This window comes from Ochotona princeps, unplaced genomic scaffold (genome assembly GCF_030435755.1).
Source record: "Ochotona princeps isolate mOchPri1 unplaced genomic scaffold, mOchPri1.hap1 HAP1_SCAFFOLD_116, whole genome shotgun sequence".
In the NCBI taxonomy this organism is placed as follows: Eukaryota; Metazoa; Chordata; class Mammalia; order Lagomorpha; family Ochotonidae; genus Ochotona; species Ochotona princeps.
The window spans coordinates 61222-86174 of NW_026700494.1; the positions used below are offsets into that span (position 1 = coordinate 61222).

The following is a 24953-nucleotide window of genomic DNA, read 5'->3' on the forward strand; positions in this document are numbered from 1 at the left end:
GCTCAGCACCACGGGAGGGGGTCCAGTGGCCCAGCCCACAGGGCACCACAGTGGGCACAGTGGGTGGGGGGTGTGAGCTCAGCACCACGGGAGGGGGTCCAGTGGCCCAGCCCACGGGGTACCACAGTGGGCACAGTGGGTGGGGGGTGTGAGCTCAGCACCACGGGAGGCGGTCCAGTGGCCCAGCCCACGGGGCACCACAGTGGGCAAGGAGGGAGCTCAGCACTGTGAGTCCACCCCCTATCCCACAGCCCACACCCCTAGAGAGCAAGTCCTGGCACCACCATGACATCACGCCAGACCCTACCTGCCTCTGGCTGTGCTTCTTCCCCAATTATGAGGCCCCTCTCACTCCCCTCAAACCACCCAGAGTCCACAGTCCGCGGGTTCACCAGCCACTGGCCCCTAGAAGGAGGACGAACAGGCTGGCTGGGGCCAGTGGTTTGTTTCCGAGCAAGACTAACAAAGACCCCACACACCCAGTGGGGGATGTTCCGGGGAGTCGGGCAGGCCCGCGGAGGGGAGTACTCCGGGCACAGTCCAGGACGGGAGCTACGTGCTTCACAGTGAAGGTGCCTCCTGATACTGTACAAGGGCCACCTGGGTCTGAGATCACCGGGGAGGGTGCTGTGGTGACGGACAGGAAGGCACAGCTAGAGACACTCACTGCCCGTATGTGCCTGGCTTCTGGTTTCTCTCTCTGCCGGCCTCCAGGAGGCTGCAGGTGACGGCCCAAGCATCAGCCCCACTGCCACCCTGGAGGGAGGTCAGCAAGATGTCTGGCTTCAGGCTGCCAGCCCTGGCTGCCGTGGCCATCTGGGGAGTGAGCCAGTGGACAGAAGCTCTCTCAGTCACTCACTCTAACTCTGTTGTTCGCCCCTGTAGGAGATGATGACTTTTCAAATAAAAATCGATTTCTCAGTGATTTAAGTATTATGTCATTTTTTTTTTTAAAGTAGAGAAACAAGAAGGAATTCATTTCTGACACTTTGAGGTCTACATTGAACGCATGCTGGGTGGGGGTCTCTTCTGTATCCGACCCAGCCCGAGGAACTGCAGCCCCCAGCCGTCGTCAGAGCCCCCACAGGGACGGCCAGTGAGGCATGCACACTCCCAGTCTCAGAAGCACTGCTCGCACCCTCACACAGATCAACCTAGGCCACGGGAGAAGACACAAGGAGGCAAGGGGACAGCCACCTGGAAGACACCCCCCAAGCCACCAGCCCATGGGGCTACTCTGGCATATCTGCTCTTCTCACATACTGGGGCTCCACTCTTGGCAACTTTGGCTGTTCCCCAGACTAAGCCACTACAAACAGACAAAAGCCTCAACAAGACGGGCCAGGCGCACTGCACTTCATCCATTCTGTCCCAAAGCCTCACCCAGCCCCCATCCGACAAATGCTATCTCTGGATATGGAGAGGGTGTGGGGGAGGTCTGCAGAGAGAGGGTGCATTGCGTGGAGGGAGAGAGCAACCTCCCACCTGGCCATGCACACCTACTGCAGCTGGTGTCCCTAACGCCAGCAGGGAGACAGTGTCCCACGGAACACACAGCAACCCTCACTCCACTTGGCTGTAGGGCAGGCACAGGTGCCCAGGCGCCTGGAGTCCAAGTGACAGCTGGCCCACAGGGGACCTAGCCAAACACCCAGGACAACCTCCAAGTGGGGTTCATGCCCTCATGGGGATAGGGGTCCATCCCTGCCTCCTCCACAAAGTGAAGCCTCCTCAGGGCTCCTGCCAGCCCCTCTTGGGCCCCCAAGACCATGAAAGAAGATGAGGACTGCAGCCAGCAAAATGCTTTGCTAACAAACTTGAGGACACAGGCCAGCCAGTTCCAGAGCCAGAAAGCAGCCGCTCACTTGGAACCCACAGGAAGGCGTCTGCCTGGAAGAGGGCGGCGGCCTGCTCACCTGCAGCAGGAGGAGGGCGGCGGCCTGCTCACCTGTTCAGGAAGAGGGCAGCGACCTGCTCACCTGCAGCAAGAGGATGAACTGTGGGAACCTCTGGATGGGTTTCATCATCAAGCTATAGAGCGTGACGCGGTCGGGACCCGACTCCTGGCTCTGCTGTAGGTACAGCAAGTTGTTACACAGTGACCTCAAGACCTCAGCCCCCACACAGCCACCCCAGACTCTCCCTGGCAGGCTTCCTCAAAATTCACTACTAAGTCCTTCCCACCTACTTAGGAGAGGCAAGCTCATGCCAGCTATCACTGCTGTCCTGTGGCAGCTCCCACGCCTTCCCAGGGTTTCGGCTCTGGCTCTGTATGCACAGCTCCCTGGGCCACGTCTGCCCCCAGGAAAGTCCGCTGCAGGGACTGGGGCATCTCCAGCCACCATCGGGGAGATGATGTGGCAGAGCTTGGCAGCCAGCTCCTCAGATGGCTGCCACACCAGCCTCCTCTGAAACTGGGGGCTAGAGCCTGAGCCAGCAGACTCCGCCAGTTCCCCACAATGCCCTCAGCAGAAAGGCAACCTCACTTTGGTCCTGGGGAGGACGCCAGCCCAGGGAAGACTCTGTCCAGGAAGAACACCGGCCCAGGGAGCACACCACCCAGGGAGGACACCAAGGAGGATCCAGCTGGGGAGGACATCAGTCCATACAGGGCATCGGCACAACGAGGACGGAAGCCCAGGGAGGACTCGGAGCACTCACCTTCAAGAACTCGAGGAAGGCAGGCTTGGTGGCACATGTCTTCTTCAGAATGGCAACTGCAGTGCTGAAGTTGTTCACATACTCACTGTAGGCGTCCAGCACCATGGACTTGGAAAACTGCGGCGTGGGAGGGGCAAGAGAAACAGCATAGTGGTTGGCACCCCTGTGTCAGGAAGTGTGGAGGATCTGAAACCTGTACTAACAGCGCATCCAGCTCCCTGCTGGAGGCCTGGGAAAGCAGCAGAGGGTGGCCCAAATGCTTGGGTCTCCCTGCACACACATGGGAGACCAAAAGAGGCTCCCAGCTCCTGGATTTGGCCTGGCCCAGCCCTGTCTGCTGCAGCCACTTGGGGCATGAAGCAGCGCATGAAAGATCTGTCTCTGCTCTCTGTAGCTCTGACTTGCATATAAATAAATATCTTAAAAAAAAAAAAAAAACTTGCTATATGTGGAAATCTGGGTTTTGTTCACCAAAGGGCGAAGACAACACATTCAGCCGAACACCTGCTCAGCCTGCTGGGGTTCAGCAGTCAGGGACACCTGCACAGCTGCTGGGGTTCTGTCATGGCCTATTGGGGTTCAGCAGTTGGGGACACCTGCACAGCTGCTGGGGTTCAGCTGTCATGGCCTATTGGGGTTCAGCAGTTAGCAACACCTGCTCAGCCTGCTGGGGTTCAGCAGTCAGGGACACCTGTACAGCTGCCGGGGTTCAGTGGTCAGGGACACCTCCTCAGCTGCTGGGGTTCAGTGGTCATGGACTATTGGGGTTCAGCAGTTAGCAACACCTGCTCAGCCTGCTGGGGTTCAGCAGTCAGGGACACCTGTACAGCTGCTGGGGTTTAGTCACAGCCTGCCGGGGTTCAGTGGTCAGGGACACCTGTACAGCTGCTGGGGTTTAGTCACAGCCTGCCGAGGATCAGTGATCAGGGACACCTGCACAGCTGCTGGGGTTCAGTGGTCACAGCTGCTGGGGTTCAGTGATCAGGGACACCTGCACTGCCTGCTAGGGTTCAGCAGTTGGGGACAAGCTTGCTTTGTGGGATCATGCTGTGGTCACTGTTCCCTGGATATGACCCTAGAGCAGGAGAGAGACTCACCCTGCCCTCTGGCTGTGTAGGTTTTGTTTTCTTAAAAACATGGAGGTTTGGAGAACAGGAAACACCTGCCCTTGCAGTCAGCTTTCAGAGAGAGAACGCTTCCCATGGCCCCTCTCTGGGACAGCTCAGCTGCCTGAGGCCATGGCTGAGGCACAGACACAGGCAGGCTAACAAGGTCTGTTGCACTCTCAAAAACACTGTCCAAGGCTAACATTTACAGCAGAAGGATAAAGCTGAGGCTGAACTGCAACAGCAAAATCAATGTACAGGCCATGTCTCCTCTGTAAGGAGCAAGGCACTGTGCGGGCATTCAGCAGTCACTCTGCCAGCCTGTCAACTCCAAAACCACATGTGAAGAGAGTCGGAGCACACGGCTTCCAGGCAGGTGGCTGTGGCCTCTGTCTACAGGCACTATGGTCCTAGAGAAAGATCTAGATTCAAGAGGAATCTTCTAGAGCTCTTCCTGCTTGGCACTGAGACTCCTTTCCACAGACGGTGAGACTGGCTCAGGGAGGTAGGACCCACAGAGAGGCCTTGGACGTGGTCATGGTGAGCGTTCTCATAGCAGTGAGAAGTCTATGTCACAGGTACAGGGGACACAGTGACACACCACAGCTGGAGGAAGTTATACCTTTCAATCCACGAGATGCATCTCTCCCCGCAACCTGTGCTAAGCTTCCACCAGGTCCCTGTCCTGAGACATCCGTGGCGCAGCCTCAGGAAAGAACGCCTTCCTGTGGGCCCACCGGTGTTTAGGGCAGTGGTGGACATAGTGACATGCAGGCCGAGAAGGTGGAGGAGGCCTGCAGGTGCCAAGCAGTGCCTGTTCCATTACCGAGGCCACAAAGACGTCACCAATCATCTCCACAGCATCCCACTCGGACACACGGCTGGCCAGCGCAATCTGGAACATGGAGTGGCACTGCAGGATCTCCTTGACACGGTGGAACACCGTCCTCAGCTTCCGGTCGCTCAGCAGCCGTGGCTCCATCTCGGACAGCGGCCTCTCATACTGCTGCCATGAAGACAAGCACACCCCGCCCGTGGGGGTCACACCTGGGGGTGGGGCAGACCCCACAGTTCCCAGCATCCAGCTCCAAGCTTTAGGGACACTTGTGTGTGTGCGTGTGGCCACACAAACATTTAGGTACCTCCAAGATCCTCTTCAGAGCATCCACGTAGTTCTTCTCACTGTCCACCACTGAACCCAGGATGTACCTTCTCACCACCTGGTTGCACACATGAGAAGACCATAGGAGAAAAAACGTGTGGATATATTTCACTTCTGTGTGGAGGCTTGCTGACAAAGTTCTCTTTTTCTTTTAAAAAAATTAGGCAACTTTGAAAGGCCTTGAGGACACCAGGAATGGCGCGTTGATTAAATAGTGTGACAGAAGCAAAGTATAGCTTCCTGCCTTAAAACATAAATATATATTATAAGCACTGCAGTAAGCAAATTCATCTACTCATGCAATAACACACTGTATTGGTGAATTAATCATCTGTAAATTACACGTCAAACACTAGGCTAGGTGACATTTTAGCACACATTAAAGTGTTTAACCTTCCAGGGGCCAGCACCACAGCACAGGGCTAAGTCACCACTGGGGATGCAGGCACCCCACACTGGACAGTTCAAGTCCTGTTTCCCGGTGATGGAAGCAGTAGATGACGGTCCCAGGTGACCTGGCTGCAAGTCTGGGTTCCCAGCCTCGGTCTGGGCCAGCCCGGGCTGCTGTGGGCATTTCGGGGAGCAAAGTGACATCTGAAATACCATCTCTCTCTGTCCCTGTGTCTCTCTCACTCTGCCTTTCAAATAAATAAATCTTCTTTTAAAAATTCCAGTCTTGATCAGAAAAGGCGACTTACTAGTGACAGTTACCAAGGCTGCTACTCCAAAGGCCCTGGGAGCATACAGCCTGCCCGCTGGCTCGGAGGCGAGTGGCGAGGCCTGCACATCAGCCAGACGCATCTCACACACCGAGGCTGCTCTCGCCTGCACCGTGCGACTAAGACACAGTGCTTCCATCACACTAGGCATGTGCCAGAAAGCGGCTTTTCCAACAGATGGAGAACACAGCATCATATTCCAACAGAGTTGCTTTGGACCAGCATGTGGCCATTCACGTGCCAACAGGCATACATATGCACCCACTTACCATACCTCACGTATCACATATCGACACACACACATCCCACTACAGACACCACATGCCATATGTATCCACAGATCTATGAACACGTATAACATATAGATCATGCCACATATACACACATGCAGATCGCACATGTAACTGAACAGTAGCACCACACCAACACAAGCACACATCCGTATGCATTACACACATATCATGCACACATTACACAGTGTGTGGACATGTGCATACAATCCATACATGAAGACACATGTGTGTGCATGTGTGCACCCTCACACGCTCAAGATTGTCCCCAGACTTGGGGAGTGAATTGTTCAGATGGAAGAATTTCCTCTCTGTCTCTACTCCTCTCTATGTATCTGACTTTGCAATAAAAATGAATAAATCTTGGAAAATAAGGATGGCGGAATAGGGTAAGGACATGTTTAAGCAGACAAAGAAATATTAGCCTGTGTAAAGCAAAGAGGGCACATTCCAGGAAACAGGAGAGGACAGAACAACAGCAGAGGGGTACCTGGAGGCTGACAGACACAAGAAAGCAGCAAAAACAATGGAGTGGTGTTGCAGTGACCAATACACCAGCGGCATTCAGCAAGCCATGACCTGAACTACAGCGCAGCCAGAACTGCACCAGCAACCAGGTATGAAGGGATTTTCACCAGGGGAGCTAAGGAGATGAACCCAGACAAAGAACTGCCCATCCTGCTGGTCTGTTTAATTTGACCAGGACCATAGACAGAGCAGCAGACCCCAGACGGGCAGGGCAGGAACAGGGTGGACTTCCAACACAGTCTGCCACCTAGAGCCATATCGGGCGCCATTTCGTTTAAGGAGGCAAGGGGCTAGGAGGCAAGGACTAGCAGGCAGAAATGCGCATATACTGAGCTGGGAGTGATCCCATTTCTGTCTCAGTGAACTGCAACAATGTAGCATGCTACAGGTTCCACCCAAGACAGGGCTGAGTAGCCCTCAGACCTGACGGCCAGCAGATCAAGAACTCTAGTAGTGGCACATCAGGCGCCATTTCTTACAGTGTGGAAAAGACTGCAGGGAACAACAGTGAGCTGCGCATGAACTGAGCTTGGGGCGAACTCACCAAAATCATTGCATTGCACTGGTCCCACAGAAAAATAATACCAACTATGGCATTGTATGGGTCAAAATAGGTCCATGTGGCCCTCAGACCTAACAGCCAACAGGTTCTGACAAGATCAGCACCACCAACAACACAGCTATATAGGACGCCTGGTGTCTCCCTAATCCTGACACCTGCTCCAACCAGAAGTGGGAAAAAGGCTGTACAGACAACGGTGCAGCCTCAGCACGGTGTCACAGGAGGTGGAGACTGGTGAGCCAGGAGCTGGGGCTACAGAGACCATGGTGGAAATCTAACATAAGAACCCAGACCTGGAACTCTCTGGAGCGAGTGGCACAAGTGACTGCAAGCAAAAAGCTGTGTACCAACTGCAATAAGGAAACTCGACCTGTAGACCTGTGGGTGACACAGCTTAGAAACCTGCCCCAAGGAGAAGAATCTGATAAGTAGAAGCACAATGACCAAGAACAAAAGAAGAGACAAAAGCACAGTAACTATTAGTGAAGACTCCCCTGCAAAGGAGCAAAATGTTTTGCCAACCTCAGGGTTAACGGAGAAGACATCGAGAAATGGGGCACATAGAATTCAAAATACTTGTTATAAAACTTCTTGTCAACAATGAGAAGCATGTAAAGCAGGCATTCAAGGAATCTAAGGAATATGTCACACTGGAAATGAATCAAATGAAAGCTGATATATCAGAAATGAAGAACACAGTGGAGCAAATTAAAAGTACAGTGGAGAGTCTCCAAAATAGAATGAAGCAAGCAGAAGAAAGAATTTCAAAATTAGAAGATATTTCCTTTCGCCAGGAGGAAACAAACAAAAAGCTGGAAGCAGACCTGGATCAGGACAAAAAAAATATTCAAGAATTGAAAGACATTGTTAAAAGGCCAAACATAAGAATTATGGGAGTCCCAGAAGGTGCAGAAAAAAAAGCTGGATTTACAAATGTATTTAATGAAATAAGAGGGGAAAATTTCCCTAATCTAGAGAAAGAATTGGGAAACAACATCCAGGAGGAGCAAAGAACTCCCAGCAGGCTTGACCAAAAGCGATCTTCACCATGACACATGATAATCAAGCTCTCTTCAGTCGAACATAAGGAAGAGTCTTAAATGTGCACGTGAAAAAAATCAACTGACATAGAAAGGAATGCCAATTAAACTCACAGGAGATCTCTCACAGGAAACTCTACAGGCAAGAAGAGAATGGAGTGACATATTCCAGATTCTAAAAGCAAAAAATTGTCGGCCCAGGATAATGTGCCCAGCAAAAGTTTATTCTGTCTTTGAAAATGAAATAAAATTCTTCCACAGTAAAAAAAAGTTAAAAGAACTTGCCTCTTCCAAACCTGCCCTACAAATGAGACTTAAAGATGTTCTCTTGACAAAGAGGAACAGCGCCTACCAAAACCAAAGGCAAATGCAAAGAACATCCCAGTAAAATAACAACAGAAGGCTAAATCAATGAACAACCCATTGCTAAAATGACAGGACCAAATTAGCACCCATTGATATTAACCCTGAATGTATATGGCTTAAACTCATCAATCAAACATCATAGATTAGTAGACTAGATTAAAATTTGTTGCCTACAGGAGACACGTTTCACACAACCAAGATCAGCACAAACTGTATCTCATGGATTTTGATTTTTTTTGTTAGTTTCATCTCTTCAAAACACTTTCTTCTGATTAAATTCTTCAATGATTCATAGATATTACAGTAGCATCATTTTCTTCAAGAAGGATCTTGATTTTCATTTCTTCAGCGACACATAAGTCATTCAGTAGCATGTTATTTAACTTCATGGTGTTGTTAATTTCTTGTTTTCTTCCTGATATTGATTTTGTTTTGTGGCTTTTCATTTAAGGGGATGTATAGTAACTGTGTAATGAAGACTAACATATCCAGATGTGAGGATACAATGCAGTATGCATCTCTACTTCCAGACAAAGATGGACTCCCAATGAAACTGTTTACTATCTCTTGACAACAGGATGCTGGAGACTCTGCATTGCCCATGCCCACAATGATGGACATATGACTGTGTATGAAGAACTATACTATTGTAATGATATAGGGGAACTCAATTGGAGATGGGACAGAGGATTTGAGGAGGGGATAAGGGAAATCCCAGGGCCTATGGAACTGTATCATAAAATGATAATAATAAAAAGAAGTAAAAAAAAAAGTGTCCCCAGGTACTTCTTGCCTCAGAGGTCTTGTGAAGAGACCTCTGCGCCACCCAGTGGACAAAGAGGGCATTTCCACAGATGAGTTTCCTCTCATTTAGTAGAGTTCAGGGCAAGCAAGATGGACACACACTAGTTATTGCAAGGGAGCCATCCCTCCATTTACAGAAAAAGCCATTTCTTCAATTCATGAAAGTTAGACAAAAACCAACCCTTCTAAGACACCTGAGTAAGATGGCAGTGTACTAGAAAACAAGCGTGCATGTGGTGAGCCCCTCCCACAGCCCAGACTGGGTGCTGGACGTGCTGGACGTGCTGGCCTGGAGCAGTCCTGATCTGGTTCCGCGTGACATCCCACATCATCACAATTACACCACCTTCTCCACCACAATTCAGACTCCTAGACATGGCCCCAGGTTCCCAGAACAACCCTTGGGGAATAGTCTTGAAATGGGGGATCGGCACAATGGCACAGCATGCTAAATCCTCTTCTGCAGTGCTGGCATCCCCTATGGGTGCCAGTTCTAATCCCAGCTGTTCCAATTTCGATGCAACTCCCTAGTAACCTGGGAAGGCAGTGGAGGATAGTCCAAGTGCTTGGACCCCTGCACCCATGTGTGAAACCTGGAAGAAGCTCCTGGCTCCTGATTTTGGACCAGCCCAGCTTGGGCCACTGCAGCCCTTTGGGGAATGAAGCATGGATGGAAGGTCTCTCTCTTTAACCCCTTCATGTAAAAAATAAACCTTTGAAATTTCAGATCCTGAGATGGTACAGACAAAACTGGTTACAAAACAGATCGAAGGGCCTCGCCTTGGCACAGCCAATCAGTCTCCCCACTGTCACAGCACTGCATATGACCTCAACATCTTCAGGCAATTTAACTGGGCACGGCAAATGGGATGGCCAGCCCGGTCACCATGGGAGGGTGTGCAGGTCCAAGCGGTGTGGACACCAGTTGGGAAATGCCACTCCAAATAGTGTCCCCGGTCCAGGCCACCATGGAGAACTCAGCACAGGAAACAGGAACACCTCGCCATTTCCCCTCTGTGAGACACGGAAAGGCAGCTCACAGGCAGTTGCTTTCATTAGGCTTCCTCCTTATTTCTGTTTCACCGAAATAAAATAAAGAGATCCAACGCCCACTCCGAGCTTTGAAGAGAACAATGCTGCCAACAGGAAAAAAGGAATAGATGTGAATCACAGCTGTGAGCAAGAACGCCACATGGAAAAATACAGAACCCAGAACACGGATAATTCAGGGTGCTCAAGCCCAGTTGTGTGGATATGCAGTCTACACAGATCTTCAGTCAGAGCCTCTGACGTGGCTGCTTCCTGCATCACCGCTACCACCGGCACGCTCAGCATCGCAGGACAGAGCAGTTCACATCCCAGGGAACAAACGTGAGGATAGAGGATACTAAGAGATGAACCTCCCCCAAATGGCCCACTGTGTGACCACACTCAGGGACCTGAGAGAGGAGCTAGATGTCCATTGTAGAAAACCGCTTGCATTTCATGAAGAGCAGTACCAATACCAGACTCACCCAACACAACAGTGATCACAGTGGCCAAGGAGCCAGGCACTCGACTCATTGTCTCCTCACAAACCTACAACCTACTGCTGTCACATAGACACACTCCCACCCACCGTCTCTTCATACACCCACACTCCCACCATCTCCTCATACCCCACACTCCTACCTGATGTCTCCTCACACACCCACACTCCCACCCACCGTCTCTTCATACACCCACACTCCTACCCACTGTCTCTTCACACACCCACACTCCTACCCACTGTCTCCTCACACACCCACACTCCTACCCAGTCTCCTCATACACCCACACTCCCAACTGTTTCCTTACACACCCACACTCCTACCCACACTCTCCTCACACACCCACACTCCCACCCACCATTTCCTCACACACCACACTCACACCCACCGTCTCCTCATACACCCACACTCCTACCCGATGTCTCCTCACACCCACACTCCCACCCACACTCTCCTCACACACCCACACTCCCACCCACCATTTCCTCACACACCCACCCACACTCACACCCACACTCTCCTCACACACCCACACTCCCACCCACCATTTCCTCACACACCCACACTCACACCCACCGTCTCCTCATACACCCACACTCCTACCCGATGTCTCACACACCCACACTCCTACCCACTCTCCTAACACACCCACACTCACACCCACTGTCTCTTCACACACCCACACTCCCACCCAGTCTCCTCACACACCCACACTCCCACCCACAGTCTCCTCATATACCCACACTCCCACCCACCATGTCCTCACACACCCACACTCACACCCACGTTCTCCTCACACACCCACACTCCCACCCACTGTCTCTTCACACACCCACACTCCCACCCACACTCTCCTCACACACCCACACTCACACCCACACTCTCCTCACACACCCACACTCCCACACACCGTCTCCTCATACACCCACACTCCCACCCACCATTTCCTCACACTCCCACACTCCCACTCACGCTCTCCTCACACTCTCTTCACACTCTCCTCACACACACATACACTCTCACCCACTCTGTCTCTTCACAGACCCTTACTCAGTTTCTTCAGCGACCCCAACCTTACTTTCTCTCTCCTCATTTACACACACTTTCTGCCCACTGGTCCACATTCAGGCCCAAGCTTGGCCACTCTTTGCCATTAAGTCATGTGTTTCTCCGTCCATGTCCACTTCCATCTTGAGGGCTCAGGCCCAGCCCAGAGCTGCCTCCTGCCTTCCTCACAGCATTTCCTCTTTGCCATCTCCATGGCTTCACCACCGCGATATTTGTTCCAGTCCTGCATGCAAGTCTCTTTCCCAGCTTTTATCCTCATCTACAGTGCACAAAAGTGTCCGCAGTGGCCATACAGGGCTCAGTGAGCTATCTGCGCCCTGGGCCTATAGGAATACGCAGGAGTAGTCAAATAGCTTTCATAACACATGTGGCTGTAACGAGGTGGTGAGCCAGAGCCAAACATGAAGAGAAAGTGGTGCACCCTGCTCCTGAGAATTGGTTGCAGGTCAATCTGGCTAAACACACACTGGGTTGGGGATGCAGGCTCTGATTACAGACTGAGATCAGAATCAGACTGCTGCCAGCATAGCTGTGGGACACGATTCTGCTTACTAACCTGCCCTGACCCTTGGCTTGTGTGTGATGGATGCACAGTGACTGTGAGGGATTTGTGCAATTCGGGACTCAGCTGTGGCCCTGCAGACTGCACTGGCCAGTGGCAGTCACGACATGTCCCCCGAGCTGTCTACCACTCATCAGGCCTGATGCTCCACTGCTTCTGCTTTCTCATCAGCGTCCACTGCCATGCTCCTCTCTTCAACCCAAACCACTCGCCACATACTTGCTGTGGCCTACCAGTTATTTCATCTCCTAGGAAGCCTTGCCAATCATTGTCCCAACTGTGAACCCACTAAGCATCCCAGGCGGCTTTTCTCTTACCTGTGTTCCTGTAGCTTTACATCACTTACGTATCTATCATCTACTAATCAACTACCAATCTATGCATTTGCCCACCTGCCATCTTCCCGGCACTCCATCCATCTGAATCTCCATGACTTATACACATCTACCCTCATGGAAAGAACTCAAGTCCCGCTCAAAAACACCACCACCTATGTTCAGGGTCACACATCTTTGCTCTTGGCATTTTCTCTTCCTTTTACCCAAAAATACGTAGATGGGAAACACTGACCTCACCCCTTTGCTGCCTGTTAGCAGATTTTAAGAAAGGCTTTGTATTCAGGGAATTTCATTGCTTACGTGAACCCTACCATTTTACCATGAACCCCGGGCACCTGCAAACACACATCACTTTGCACACACCCCACCATGCACCTTCTGGAAGCATCCCAGGATACAAATCCATGTAGACAGCTATCACAAAGGAGGGTACTCGCTTGTTTTTCACAATTACACTCAGAGGTGATACTCAGTGGCCAGCAGAGACACGAGCCGCCACCACCAGGTCAAGTCTGCCCATTGCCAGAGGAGGCAGACAGTGGAGCCCGATTGAAGCTGCAGACAGCAAGCAGAGTGGGCTAACATGCACGTGCTTGAGAGAGCAGCCTGCTGCCCTGGTCACACACCCAAGCCTAGCCCTGGCCTGGGGCGCACCTCCCACACCCCTACCTGCTGCGGAGAGAGACCTTCGGGCATGGGCATTAGCACAGCCTCGGGGTGCCTGCAGTCCACATCAATGAATAGGTTCTGCTCTTCCTCCAGGCTAGACCTGTGATCTTAGAGAAGCAGACGAGTGTGAGCCTCACACAGACATGGCACCTGCCTGACACTCAGTTATGTGGCTGGCATGCAAGGGCTCCATGCAGTCCAGGCTGCTAGTCCATGAGCATTTAGCAAACCAAGGGCAATGACGGCTCAGTCAATATCGAAACTGCACCTCCACAGTCAGAGCTGCCAGTTGATGTTGCATGGCCAGGTGGCCTGAATGTGTCCAGTTCCCTGATCAGAAGACACACAACCACCAAGGTCGGCCGAGAACATGCTGGGCTGGCTGGGATTCTGTGTTTCTGGGCCTCCAACAGAAGCTGCAAAACACAGCTTCCCACTAATCAAAAAGTTCAGCAAAAACTAAGCCCCCTTTTCAGAAGTCAGACTCAGCATACACACCGAAGACCACACAAAATGGGCAGAAACCTGAAAAGCACAGGGGCTGCTGACAAAGAAAATCCTGAGGTTTTCCAATTCAAGGGTGCAGGGCCCAATGCACAGGGACTGGCCTGAGCGGCTTCCAAAGCCCCCGGCCCTGGCACCTGCTGGGGAGCTCAGGGTATCTTCGCAAACTCTGCAGGGGATTCTCGGAAAGAAGTAACAATGAGGGGGGAGCACTGATTCTCTGGCCAGAAAGAATGTGGAAAGGGCCCAGGAGTAGCCCGCTAACTAGCTTCTCCTGACCCACAGAAAAACCTCACCCCTGGGCCAGATGCATGTTCGCCTTCTCGGGGTCTGATCAGACTTTCCAGGCCACTCCCCGTCTGTGCCCTGGAGTCCTGTAGCCCTCCGATCTAGCTATGGTCTGTGTGGGGCCATCGAGGTGGGCTTTCTGACCAGCTCCCTGCATAATCCAGTTGCTGGAAAGTCGGGCTGCTGCTGGCCAACAGGGACCACTCCACACAGCACAGAATAGGGTCTCACTTTCCAGACAGACCCTGCCCAGGGGCCATCTCTGAGGAGCCAGCCCTCAATGAGCAATACACGTGTGGCTGGCACCTGTTTGGACACAGATGTTACTGCACAGCTTATTAGAACGCAGGGGAGGCCCACAGAGGAGTAGGAGACATCCGAACAAGCTCTCCCATCTTGCCACAGGTTCTAGAGGTAGCTCTGGTCTGGGTTGGGGGTACAGCCTCACAGCTTTCACCCCTAGGTGCTCCTGCCTGACCCCTATGAAACACCTGGCCCTTCCCCTCCTCCCAAGGGAGCATGCTCTAAGACCTGGGCTAGAGGTGCCCGTGGAAGATGGCATGGGTTGTACAGACACAATGCATGGCCCTCTCACAGTGCAATTGTTCAGAACCCATATAGGCTGGGGTCCTGGACGCGAGCGGGGAGGGGGCTCAGGGATGGCTGTATCACTGCTGCGGGCAGGCGACGGGAGAAAGGGCTGCACCAGAGCTCACTGGGACTTCAGCTGCTGCTTATTGTATGCTGGGCCATGGGGTCCTGTTGCTTGGTGATGGCCAACCACCCGGGAGCCACCCAGAACCCCAGGCCAAACAGAGAATACCCACTTGGAGGGGAAGTCCCAGCCCACTGGGCTGAGTGTAACCCTCGGGATGCACAGATGCACCCCACTGGGGCTATGCTCCACGCTCCATGTCATCCCCTCAACCACATGCCCAGGCCATGGTCTCAGCCTGGACCTTACCGCACGTGGGCTCCTGGCCACAGACCTTGGGAGATGAGCGATTTGGTCCTGATGAACGAGCGACCCCTCCTGACGGCAGCTTTGGTCTTCTCGAGGCCATCTTTTGTCCCTTCCCTTGCCGCCTTCATGAGCTTCTGCATCTGCAACCGAGAGGGGGACTGCATGGGCTGCGGACACGTGGGGAACGGCTGCTGCTGTCACTGTAACGAATGCTGCCAAGTGGCCCAGGCCTCAAGGGCACCTGTGAGCTGGTTTAGAGCGGCAGGGGAGAGAGACTGGGGGCTACATGTTGTTTGGCTTTTGTTTACTCAAAAGGAAGAAGAAACAAACTCTTGTAATGTAGCCTCTCCTCGCTGTGGTGACCACATTCAGAAGCAGCTCTTTATTTCTGTTGTAACCATGAACAAACGCGGGGGCTCAGGAGGTCATCAGGAGCACACTGCCTGCCAAAAACAAGACAGCGGAACAACTCACCGCTGTCCCTCAAGGTCCTGCCTCCACCCAGGGACTCTCTAGGAGTAGGGAGGATGGCCTGCACTCGGGGGCTATGGCTGTCCTTGGCAGGCCCCTCTGAGCTCACTGGGGGAGCACACCCAGGGCTGGGCAGGCCTGATCAGGCCCCTCTGTGCTCACTGGGGGAGCACACCCAGCTGGGCAGGCCTTGGCAGGCCCCTCTGTGGTCCCTGTGCTACACAGGGATCAGAAGGGACACCTGCTTTGGGCCAATGCTCTCCAACCACACTTTCCTCATTCCAGAGTTGTAGCTCAAGACCTGTACTGGGGCTGGCAGTGCTGTACCATCGCGAATCGAGCAACCTCCCAAGGCACCGGCCTCCCATATGGGCACTGGTTCTAGTCCTGGCTGTTACACTCCCATTGCAGCTTCCTACTAATGCGCACGGGAAAGCAGCAAAAGATGGTCCATCTGCTTGGATCCCTACAGCCACGTAGGAGACCTGGAGGAAGATCCTGGCTCCTGGCTTTGGCTTGGCCCAACCCTGCTGCAGTGACCATTTGGGAAACAAACCAGTGGAGAGGTGATCTGTCTGTCTCCTGCTCTGACTTTCAAATAAATAAATACATCTCTTAAAAAACACATAAAGCTGACCTGCAAGTGCCCCCAGCCCTACTGCTGGTTCTCTGAAACCAGACTGCACAGGCCCTGGGTGCCCAATGAGTCATCTCTCCAGGAGATGAAGGGTAGCCCCTCACATCATCTGTTGGGGGAGGGAAGGGAGGCTCTGATTTTTACCTGGCTGCCTTTCGTCCCTTGCTGTGGCCCCAATCTGGGGATACGGTGCTCCCAGTGACAACCCTGCATCCCCACGTCTCATGAGGAGACCCAGGTAACTGACATCATACCCATGTGCAAGCCCAGTGGAACCGCACCCCCCCATGGGAACAAGAGCTTGTCCGTTGGCATGTCCAGGGCAGGATCTCTCCTGGTCCCCTCTGTGCTTGCCCCTGCAGGAGCCTCCAGGCCACCTGGCTCATGCTCCTGACCCCCAGGGCCTTGATCATTTCCTGCCTAATGCTGTCCTCCAGGCCCACTCTTTCTCAACCTGGATCTGAGTTGCTGACCATGGCGTCCAGGTCGACCTCCCAGGGAGGTTGTGGGCACAGAGGAGGGGCCCACACTGCCGGCAGTGAGGCGGCCAATGGGAGCTGTGCCCACCACCAGCCCTTCTCCCCAGTGGAGCTCTGCAGTCTCCGTGCTCACCTTTCACAGGTGCACCTGCTTCCCCTCAGGCCCCTCACTGCCCCAAGGCTCAGGCACCACCCACCATGGGGCAGGAGTACTCTCTGCCAGCTCCAGGCTCCAGAGCTGCTGCCCATGGACCCACCTGGGAGCTAGGGTGCCCACCTGCAGGAGCGGCTCCTGCACAGCAGGAGGACGCCTAGGGCTGCGGCCACCTCCAGAGATGTTTCCAGAAGGACGCCTGGTCTCTGGGAGGTACCCGTCAACACACCTGACACATTACAAAGTATAAACCAGAAGAAAAAAACATCAGTATGAGGGGAAATCACTTGAAGTGCCCTTTTCAGACAATCGGGCGCGTTCAGGATGGGATGGCCATAGACGAAGTGCCCTCTCAAACCTTTGGCCATCTGGATCCAGCCGTCCCAAACTTTCTGATCCTGCAGACCCTTCCTTCACTTCACAATCACTGAGGGCCCCGATGAGCTGTGCTTTCTTTGGGTTTTATCCTCTCTTACTGTATCAAAAACCAACATGGAGATTTTTGACTGTTTTTATTAATATTCATCTATAAAGGAAGACACCCCTCACAGTACCTCGGTCGTTACAGGCGAGTTACACAGGATCACTACAGTTTCCATAACTCAGACAGGGCTCTGCTCTGCACTCAATCTCCTTCAGCCACTGTCGGGCCCTGTATCCATCTGTTGGGACTCCATGTGGGGCGGAAGTTCTGGAAACTTCCACATGACACAATGGGAACACTCTTGAGCACCGACTGTGGTCTCCACGGCAGGACCTGGTGCTTCTGGCAGAAGGTGGGACAGGGTCCACCTGGAGAGGCATTGCCTGTGCAGCTGGTCCAAAAGTGCCTTTTGCTCCCACCCCACCGCAGGCCCTTGGGTCTCTCACCTTGTCCTCACTGTGTCCCCCTAAGTTCGCTGGACTGTGAGAGTGCACGCTCTGAGAGCCATGGGCTGAGGTGGACCCGCAAATGAGGCTGCACGGAGGGGCCCAGAGACACACACGACAGGGAAGAGGCACCAACGACAGTGCTGTGGCCAGCTGGCGGCAGCATCACATCCCACGGACAATGCACAGGGCAGCCAGGGGCTGACACACAGCTGTGCCAGAAAGTTCCGAGGAGATGCCCTACTCAAGCTGAACCAAGGTGGCTTGTAGAGTCAGCGTGGCAAGCGTTCACAGGTGCCGTGTTCCCTGACAAAGTGCCTAAAGGCCCTGCCAGCCAGCCCGAACTCCTGGGAAATCTCATGAATTCTCAAGGGATCCCCACTAGCCGTGGGGAGGGGAGCTTTCACACTACTCCCTGGCTGTCACACACTCCACACCTGCTCCATGGCTGTGACAGACACACCTGCTTCCTGGCTGTTACAAACATCACACCGGCTTCCTGTCACACACACCACACCTGCTCCTTGACTGTGACAGACACCACACCTTATCCCTGACTGTGACAGACACTACCACACCCACCCCAGTCACTGCAGAAAGTTCATGAGAGACCCAATACAGCAATCCCTTTGCACATGTCCACCTGTCCACAGACCCAAGAGGACCCCTAGCCAAAACCACCAACACAGCCCATCACACAAAAAACTGGTACCCTCTCAGTAAGCCCACTCCTGCCATCTGCCAGTCTGTCCTGCTTGGCAGTTCCTCCCGGAGGCTCCTCTCAGGAGTTTTCTACACAGAAGCAATTTCAGAGACTAGCCGGGTCAGGCAGCTCAGAAGCTGAGTGGTTCACTCTCACTCCCTACCCCTGTCTTCATTGTTTTCTCAAAACATTGGCAACTGTGACCTTGCTTAAGGCCTTGTAGGTGCTTCAGTCCATAAATGGTTAACTGGCCTATCTTTCTATGAGTGTTGTCTAGGAAATCGGAGACAATTGTCCTGTGCCAACATCCCATGCCTCCCCCACTACACAGCCACATGTAAAGGCACACGTGTTGCATAGCCACACTGACTTGTCAGTGTGAGAACGCCCTGGCCCCTGCCCGTGGACCCGACACACACCTGCTTTTTGTGGCTGCTGCGCAGAAAGGACCGCGGAATCCCATTCTTACACTCGGAGTCACTCTGCTCTTCGTAACTCTCAAATTCACTCGAGCTCCACCCATACTCCAGAGAGCTGTTCCCACCTTCATCTCCGTTCTCCACGTCATCATAAATCATCTCGTCTGGATGCGTACATGTGAAAGGGAAATTCACATGAACATGCAGAATTCATCAGGCCTGCTTGCTGCATCACCGTATCATGGAGCTGGAACAGCGAGCGGCATCAGCACACACACCCCAGGCCCATCAGTATTCTGAGGGCCACTGGGGTAAGAACCACTCACTCACATCAAGTAGGTGGTGGGTAACAGTAAACTTTGTATGAAGTAGTCACTCTGTACTTGAGGGTACAGAATATAACAGGTAAACTGATAGATGGATAACTGGCAGGTGGATACGTGATGAATGACGCACAGATGATGGATGGACAGACTGACGATGAACAATGGATGCATGTACAGATGTTGGGTGGAGGCTTGGCTGGACTGGTCCATGATGCAGAAACCCTCCTCCTCCCCTTCCCCTTATCCTCCTCCCCTGCTCCTCAACCACCTTCCTCTCCTCATCCTCCTAACCCTCCTCCTTCCCTACCTCCTTACTCAGGAGCAAGATCTACAGGCCCAGTCACTAGGTGCAGACCCGCCTCTGGGCCTGCCCCGGAATCTGTCCCTAGGCCTGCCCCATCTGCCTCCAAGCCTGCCCCAGGAGCTCCTGCGCTGGGTGCCTTTCTATTAAATACAATGTTTTTAAACTTGACACTTTCCTGTTACCCTGTTACTGTGGTTACACTGGCTGTGTTGGATTAGGGTCAGTTCCCTATTTCTTCTCCCTCCTGCAAGCACTAAATGCTCCCTAAGAGGACAGGCGCAGCTCCGCCCTTCTGCCAAGTGGGTCCAAGTTATGCTCACACCAAGTGCCCATACCTTGGGATTTATTTTATTACACAATTTGCCATGCTTTCTAAATCTGTGTTTTCCAGCTTTTTGCCACACTGAGGTTAGCTCTGCTAGTTTGGAACTGAACATATTTCCAGCTTGAACAGCTGCATGTGAAATAAACACATGAACTGTCACCATAAGGAAGCAACACAGCAACCCCCACACATCCTTGTCCCGTGCTCTCCCACGTGCACCCCCACGCAGCAGCCCTGCTCTGCCCCACACAGCAACCCCCACGCAGCACCCCTGCTCTGCCCCACACAGCAACCCCCACGCAGCACCCCTGCTCTGCCCCACACAGCAACCCCCACGCAGCACCCCTGCTCTGCCCCACACACCTCCCTTATGCCCCACGATGCTCAGGGTAAACGTCCAGCCTCATGATTCAGGGACAGACACCTCACTCTCTTACCACTGTATCTATTCTCACAGTCTCAAGCAGGGCTTGCCCACTGCCCCATCCCACTGCTGAGGCACCCTCGTGGGTTCAAGGCCCTTCTCTAGTCTGCACACTGTTGAGGGTGTAAGTCCGGGCAACGGCTGGTATGTCCAGGCCTGCCAGGGCCACCCACAGTGCCCTTGAGTGGACAGCTCTGAGCTGGGTCTCTGTTCTCTCCATTAGGATGTTCCTGCTCTTTGCAGAACTGGGGTCTGCAGTTGGAGCTAGTGGTGCCTGGGACTGTACAATCTAAAAATTTGTCTTTGCTACTAGAACATTCCTGGCAGCTCTGTCACTGAACACTACCTTTTCCTGGTTCTCTTTGTGTGTCCATTGATGCCACACATTAGGTAACCTGGTACAGCTGGGCTCACTGCTATTATTTTGTACATTGGTACTCTGTAGTGTTGGAATGAACTGCACCATCCCCCAGCATCCCACTAAACTGACACAGAGCTCAACATAGCCCACCATGCGACATCCCAAAACGTCCATCCCAACCTGGCCCAGCAGGACCAAACCTGGCTCGGAGTCCGAATTCTCCTGCGGAACGTCATCGTAGACAGCTTCTTCTGGGTCTGGAATCAAAGCAGGGACACTTCAGAAGTGGACCAGAGCCAGTCACGAGCCCCGCACACCTCCAGGCTGCGGCGCCAGGAGACCAGAGCCAGCCACGAGCCCCGCACACCTCCAGGCTGTGGCGCCCATCATGCCTCCTCCTGCCCTCTACTGCATCTAGAAAGTGACAAAACTCTAAAGGTTCTGCCTTGTTGGTCACATGATGGTCCCACAGCAGAGGAAGCCAGGTTTGATTTTCCCCCATAATTAAAAACAAGGCATGCCACTCCGGGCCCAAGGTGGGGAGCACCTGGCCCCACTCAACCCTCACTCAGGTCTCACTGTGTCTGTCCCACCGAGGCCAGCAGGTCCTGCAGAGCAGCTGGCAGTGAATGACAAGAGCACCCGTGCCGAGCGCCAGGACCAGCAGGCCACACAGAGCCAGACACGTCCACGCACGCCACTATCTTAAGACAGTGAGTCCAGCTTCATTCACCACCTGAGCCCAGGAGGAAGATGCACCCACAGTCCCTCTTAGCTAGCCGAGGACCTCCCAGGCTGGCGAGGGCAAGGTCTGGGTGAACAGTACTTACTCTCCATCCATGCCATGTTGGCAGGGTCTGCCACCCAGCGAGCCAGGGCGCTATCTTCCTTCCTGGCCTGGTCGTCGCTTGGAGAGAACAAAGCATCAGACTGAGAAACATTCTGACAGACGGACGACAGAGCTCTCAGCACACCCAGAATACGTACTGTGTATACGTATGAGTGCACATGTTTGTTCATGGAACATGATGCATATCCATGTGTGCACACGTGTGTAGATGTGGGCTGTGCCCTTGTGTGTGAATACGTATACTGTGTGAATACACATGTGTATTGCAAACATACATGTGTAAACATGCTGTGTGCATGTGTGCAGTCTGTTGTGTATGTGTGTGCGTGTGTGTACACTAGGGAATCTTCACAAATCCATAGAATATACTACACATGGATTTCTAGTCATGGACTGAAATACACTTCATCCATTCATCTCCACAACTCATGAAGCACCCCAGGCTGCCCAGATCCTGAGACAGGTGGACTATTCATTCAGGAGCCATCAAGGGGGCATTTCACCACAACAACGTGTGCCCTGCTTCCTGGTGGGACTGCCCCGAGTATCTTCACACTGCACTGACTGCAAAAGCCTGCCCTGAGACCAGCGGGGTTCCCACTGAGGACAGGTCACGGCCTGCCCTGGGTTCATGCAGGGTTCCCACTGAAGACAGGTCACAGCCTGCCCTGAGATCAGCGGGGTTCCCACTGAGGACAGGTCATGGCCTGCCCTCGGATCAGCGGGGTTCCCACTGAGGACAGGTCATGGCCTGCCCTGGGTTTGTGCAGGGTTCCCACTGAGGACAGGTCACGGCCTGCCCTCGGATCAGCGGGGTTCCCACTGAGGACAGGTCATGGCCTGCGCTGAGATCAGCGGGGTTCCCACTGAGGACAGGTCATGGCCTGCCCTGAGATCAGCAGGGTTCCCACTGAGGACAGGTCATGGCCTGCCCTGAGATCAGCGGGGTTCCCACTGAGGACAGGTCACAGCCTGCCCTGAGATCAGCGGGGTTCCCACTGAGGACAGGTCACGGCCTGCCCTCGGATCAGCGGGGTTCCCACTGAGGACAGGTCACAGCCTGCCCTGAGATCAGCGGGGTTCCCACTGAGGACAGGTCATGGCCTGCCCTGAGATCAGCAGGGTTCCCACTGAGGACAGGTCATGGCCTGCCCTGAGATCAGCAGGGTTCCCACTGAGGACAGGTCATGGCCTGCCCTGAGATCAGCGGGGTTCCCACTGAGGACAGGTCACGGCCTGCCCTCGGATCAGCGGGGTTCCCACTGAGGACAGGTCATGGCCTGCCCTGGGTTTGTGCAGGGTTCCCACTGAGGACAGGTCACAGCCTGCCCTCGGATCAGCGGGGTTCCCACTGAGGACAGGTCACAGCCTGCGCTGAGATCAGCGGGGTTCCCACTGAGGACAGGTCATGGCCTGCCCTTAGATCAGCAGGGTTCCCACTGAGGACAGGTCATGGCCTGCCCTGAGATCAGCAGGGTTCCCACTGAGGACAGGTCACGGCCTGCCCTGGGTTCATGCAAGTCACTCCTAAACACGAAGAAACCTGCAGGAGCCAGGATGGCATTTGAACAATCCCTGGAGCTTTATGCTTTTTCATAATTTCAATAGTCATTTGAGTTTGTCTCACTATTCTTTCCCTTCAGAAATTTTCATAATTTTAAAAAGGTTTTTATCTGTTAATCTATTTAAAAAACAGAGACAGAAAAAATCTTGATCACTCACTGGTTCACTCCTCAAATGGCTGCAACAGCTGGGGCTGAGCTGATCTGGAGCCAGAAGCTTCTTCCAGATCTCCCACATGGGTACAGGGGCCCAAGGACCTGGGCCATCCTTCGCTGCTTTCCCAGGCAAAAGCAGACTGCTGGCTTTTGCCCAGCCCAGAACTGGCCATCACAGCCACTTAGGAAGTGAAGCAGTAGATGGGAAACAGAGCTCAGTCTCTGTCTCTCTCTCTCTCTCATAAATGACTGAACATGTGAATAAATAAATAATCTTTTTCAGAAACAAATCAGGGAGAAAGCTCCCATATTCGCAAAACCAACACAGGCAAGGAGCACCTCGGGCAAGATTGCCGCACCCTAACCCAGAGCAAAGCCAGGGTCACCCTCCCACAGTCCCCTCTCAGCAGTCCCCCACTCACTCTGCTTCCCCCACGCTGCGCGCGCACACACACACACACACACACACGATACCCGGTGACCAGGCAAGCCTGGGCACCAAGGAGAAGTCAGAAATGGGGACGGGGCAGTGCGCACCCCAACAGGCTGACGAGGGGCTGGCGGCAGTGACGTGGGCGAGGGACTCGTGCAGGTACCTGTTTGGAGGGTCCTCGGAGCTGAGACATTTGAAGGGGTGATCGGAGGACTCTGGAGTTTCTGCAGGAAAGGAGACAACACAGAATATGGTGTTGGTGTCACCATGCGTTCAGTGACAACATGCTCCGATCACCGATGGATGGGTACGAAAGGCACAGGTGCAGAACGGGGCAGCGAGATGAGAATGAGCATATGGCTCCCGAGCCAGCCAACCAGAGGCACAACACAATTCCAGCCCCTGGACGTGCCAGGAACTCACAGCAGTGACTGGTCTGGGGGTGTCCCTCACTGGCTGATACCAAAGAGTTTCAAAGGACAAAGAATTCAGCTGGTGACAGGTGACAACATGCACTTGTGCACACTCAGGCATGCACTCATGTACACACATGCACACGTGAATTCAGGCACACACTCATACACCCTCATATGTACACGCACATTTACAAGCATGTGCACACCAGAGACACATGGATTTAGCCACACATACTTGTACACACAGGTACATGCACACGCTCACATTCAGAGTAAATCTCCCATTCCAGATCTGCCTAGGCTTAGTTCATGTCAGGTTCCATAACTGGCTCACCAGCATAGAGCAGAGCTCGTATCAGAGGTCACATTGAATCCTGGCTCTTCCTTAGCCAGGCACACAGCCCCTGCCCCACAGTGGGGTCTGCCCGGCCAGCAGCATGGTGCCAAGTGCACATGCTATGCCAAGGGACAGGTCCTGAACCCCCAACTCCACAGTGGGGCCGGCCCCGACCAGCAGCTCAGTGCCAAGTGCACATGCTATGGCAGTGGGCACGTCCTGACTCCCCAGCTCCATTGTACGGTCAGTCCTGACCACAACACAGTACACATGCTATGCCAGGGGGCAGGTCCTGACCTCCCAGCTCCATAGTGCAATCGGCCCTGACCAGCAGCTCAGTGCACATGCTATGGCAGTGGGCAGGTCCTGAACCCCCAGCTCCACAGTGGGGTCGGCCCCGACCAGCACCACAGTGCACGTGCTATGGCAGGTCCTTAGCCAGTCCATCAGTGTGCCCATAAGCCATGCTGGCTTGTGCAGCCTCTCCCCAGGACACCGCTGCTTCCAAGAAATGGGGAGCCCTGGAATGTACCCCTGGGTTCCAAGGGGCACAGGCAGTGTCCTGT

General features: G+C 53.5%; 1 protein-coding gene across 6 annotated transcripts in view; it reads right to left on the reverse strand.

Moving 5' to 3' along the window:
* ARHGEF10 (Rho guanine nucleotide exchange factor 10) overlaps positions 1-24953 on the reverse strand; it is a 53792-nt gene that overhangs the window by 22365 nt on the left and 6474 nt on the right. For 2 of the 6 annotated variants that reach the window (XM_058659827.1, XM_058659832.1), the window contains exons 4-13: positions 23798-23858; positions 21464-21540; positions 20834-20890; positions 18894-19057; positions 15186-15300; positions 13405-13511; positions 4910-4987; positions 4594-4773; positions 2662-2778; positions 1980-2072 (exon numbers count right to left, since the gene is read on the reverse strand). In XM_058659827.1, coding sequence (XP_058515810.1) covers positions 1980-2072; positions 2662-2778; positions 4594-4773; positions 4910-4987; positions 13405-13511; positions 15186-15300; positions 18894-19057; positions 20834-20890; positions 21464-21540; positions 23798-23858 — 1049 coding nt within the window. Of the gene's footprint in view, positions 1-1979; positions 2073-2661; positions 2779-4593; positions 4774-4909; positions 4988-13404; positions 13512-15185; positions 15301-18893; positions 19058-19858; positions 19981-20833; positions 20891-21463; positions 21541-23797; positions 23859-24953 lie in introns of those variants that run through there. The other 4 variants (XM_058659830.1, XM_058659829.1, XM_058659831.1 and 1 more) reach the window with 4 other exon arrangements.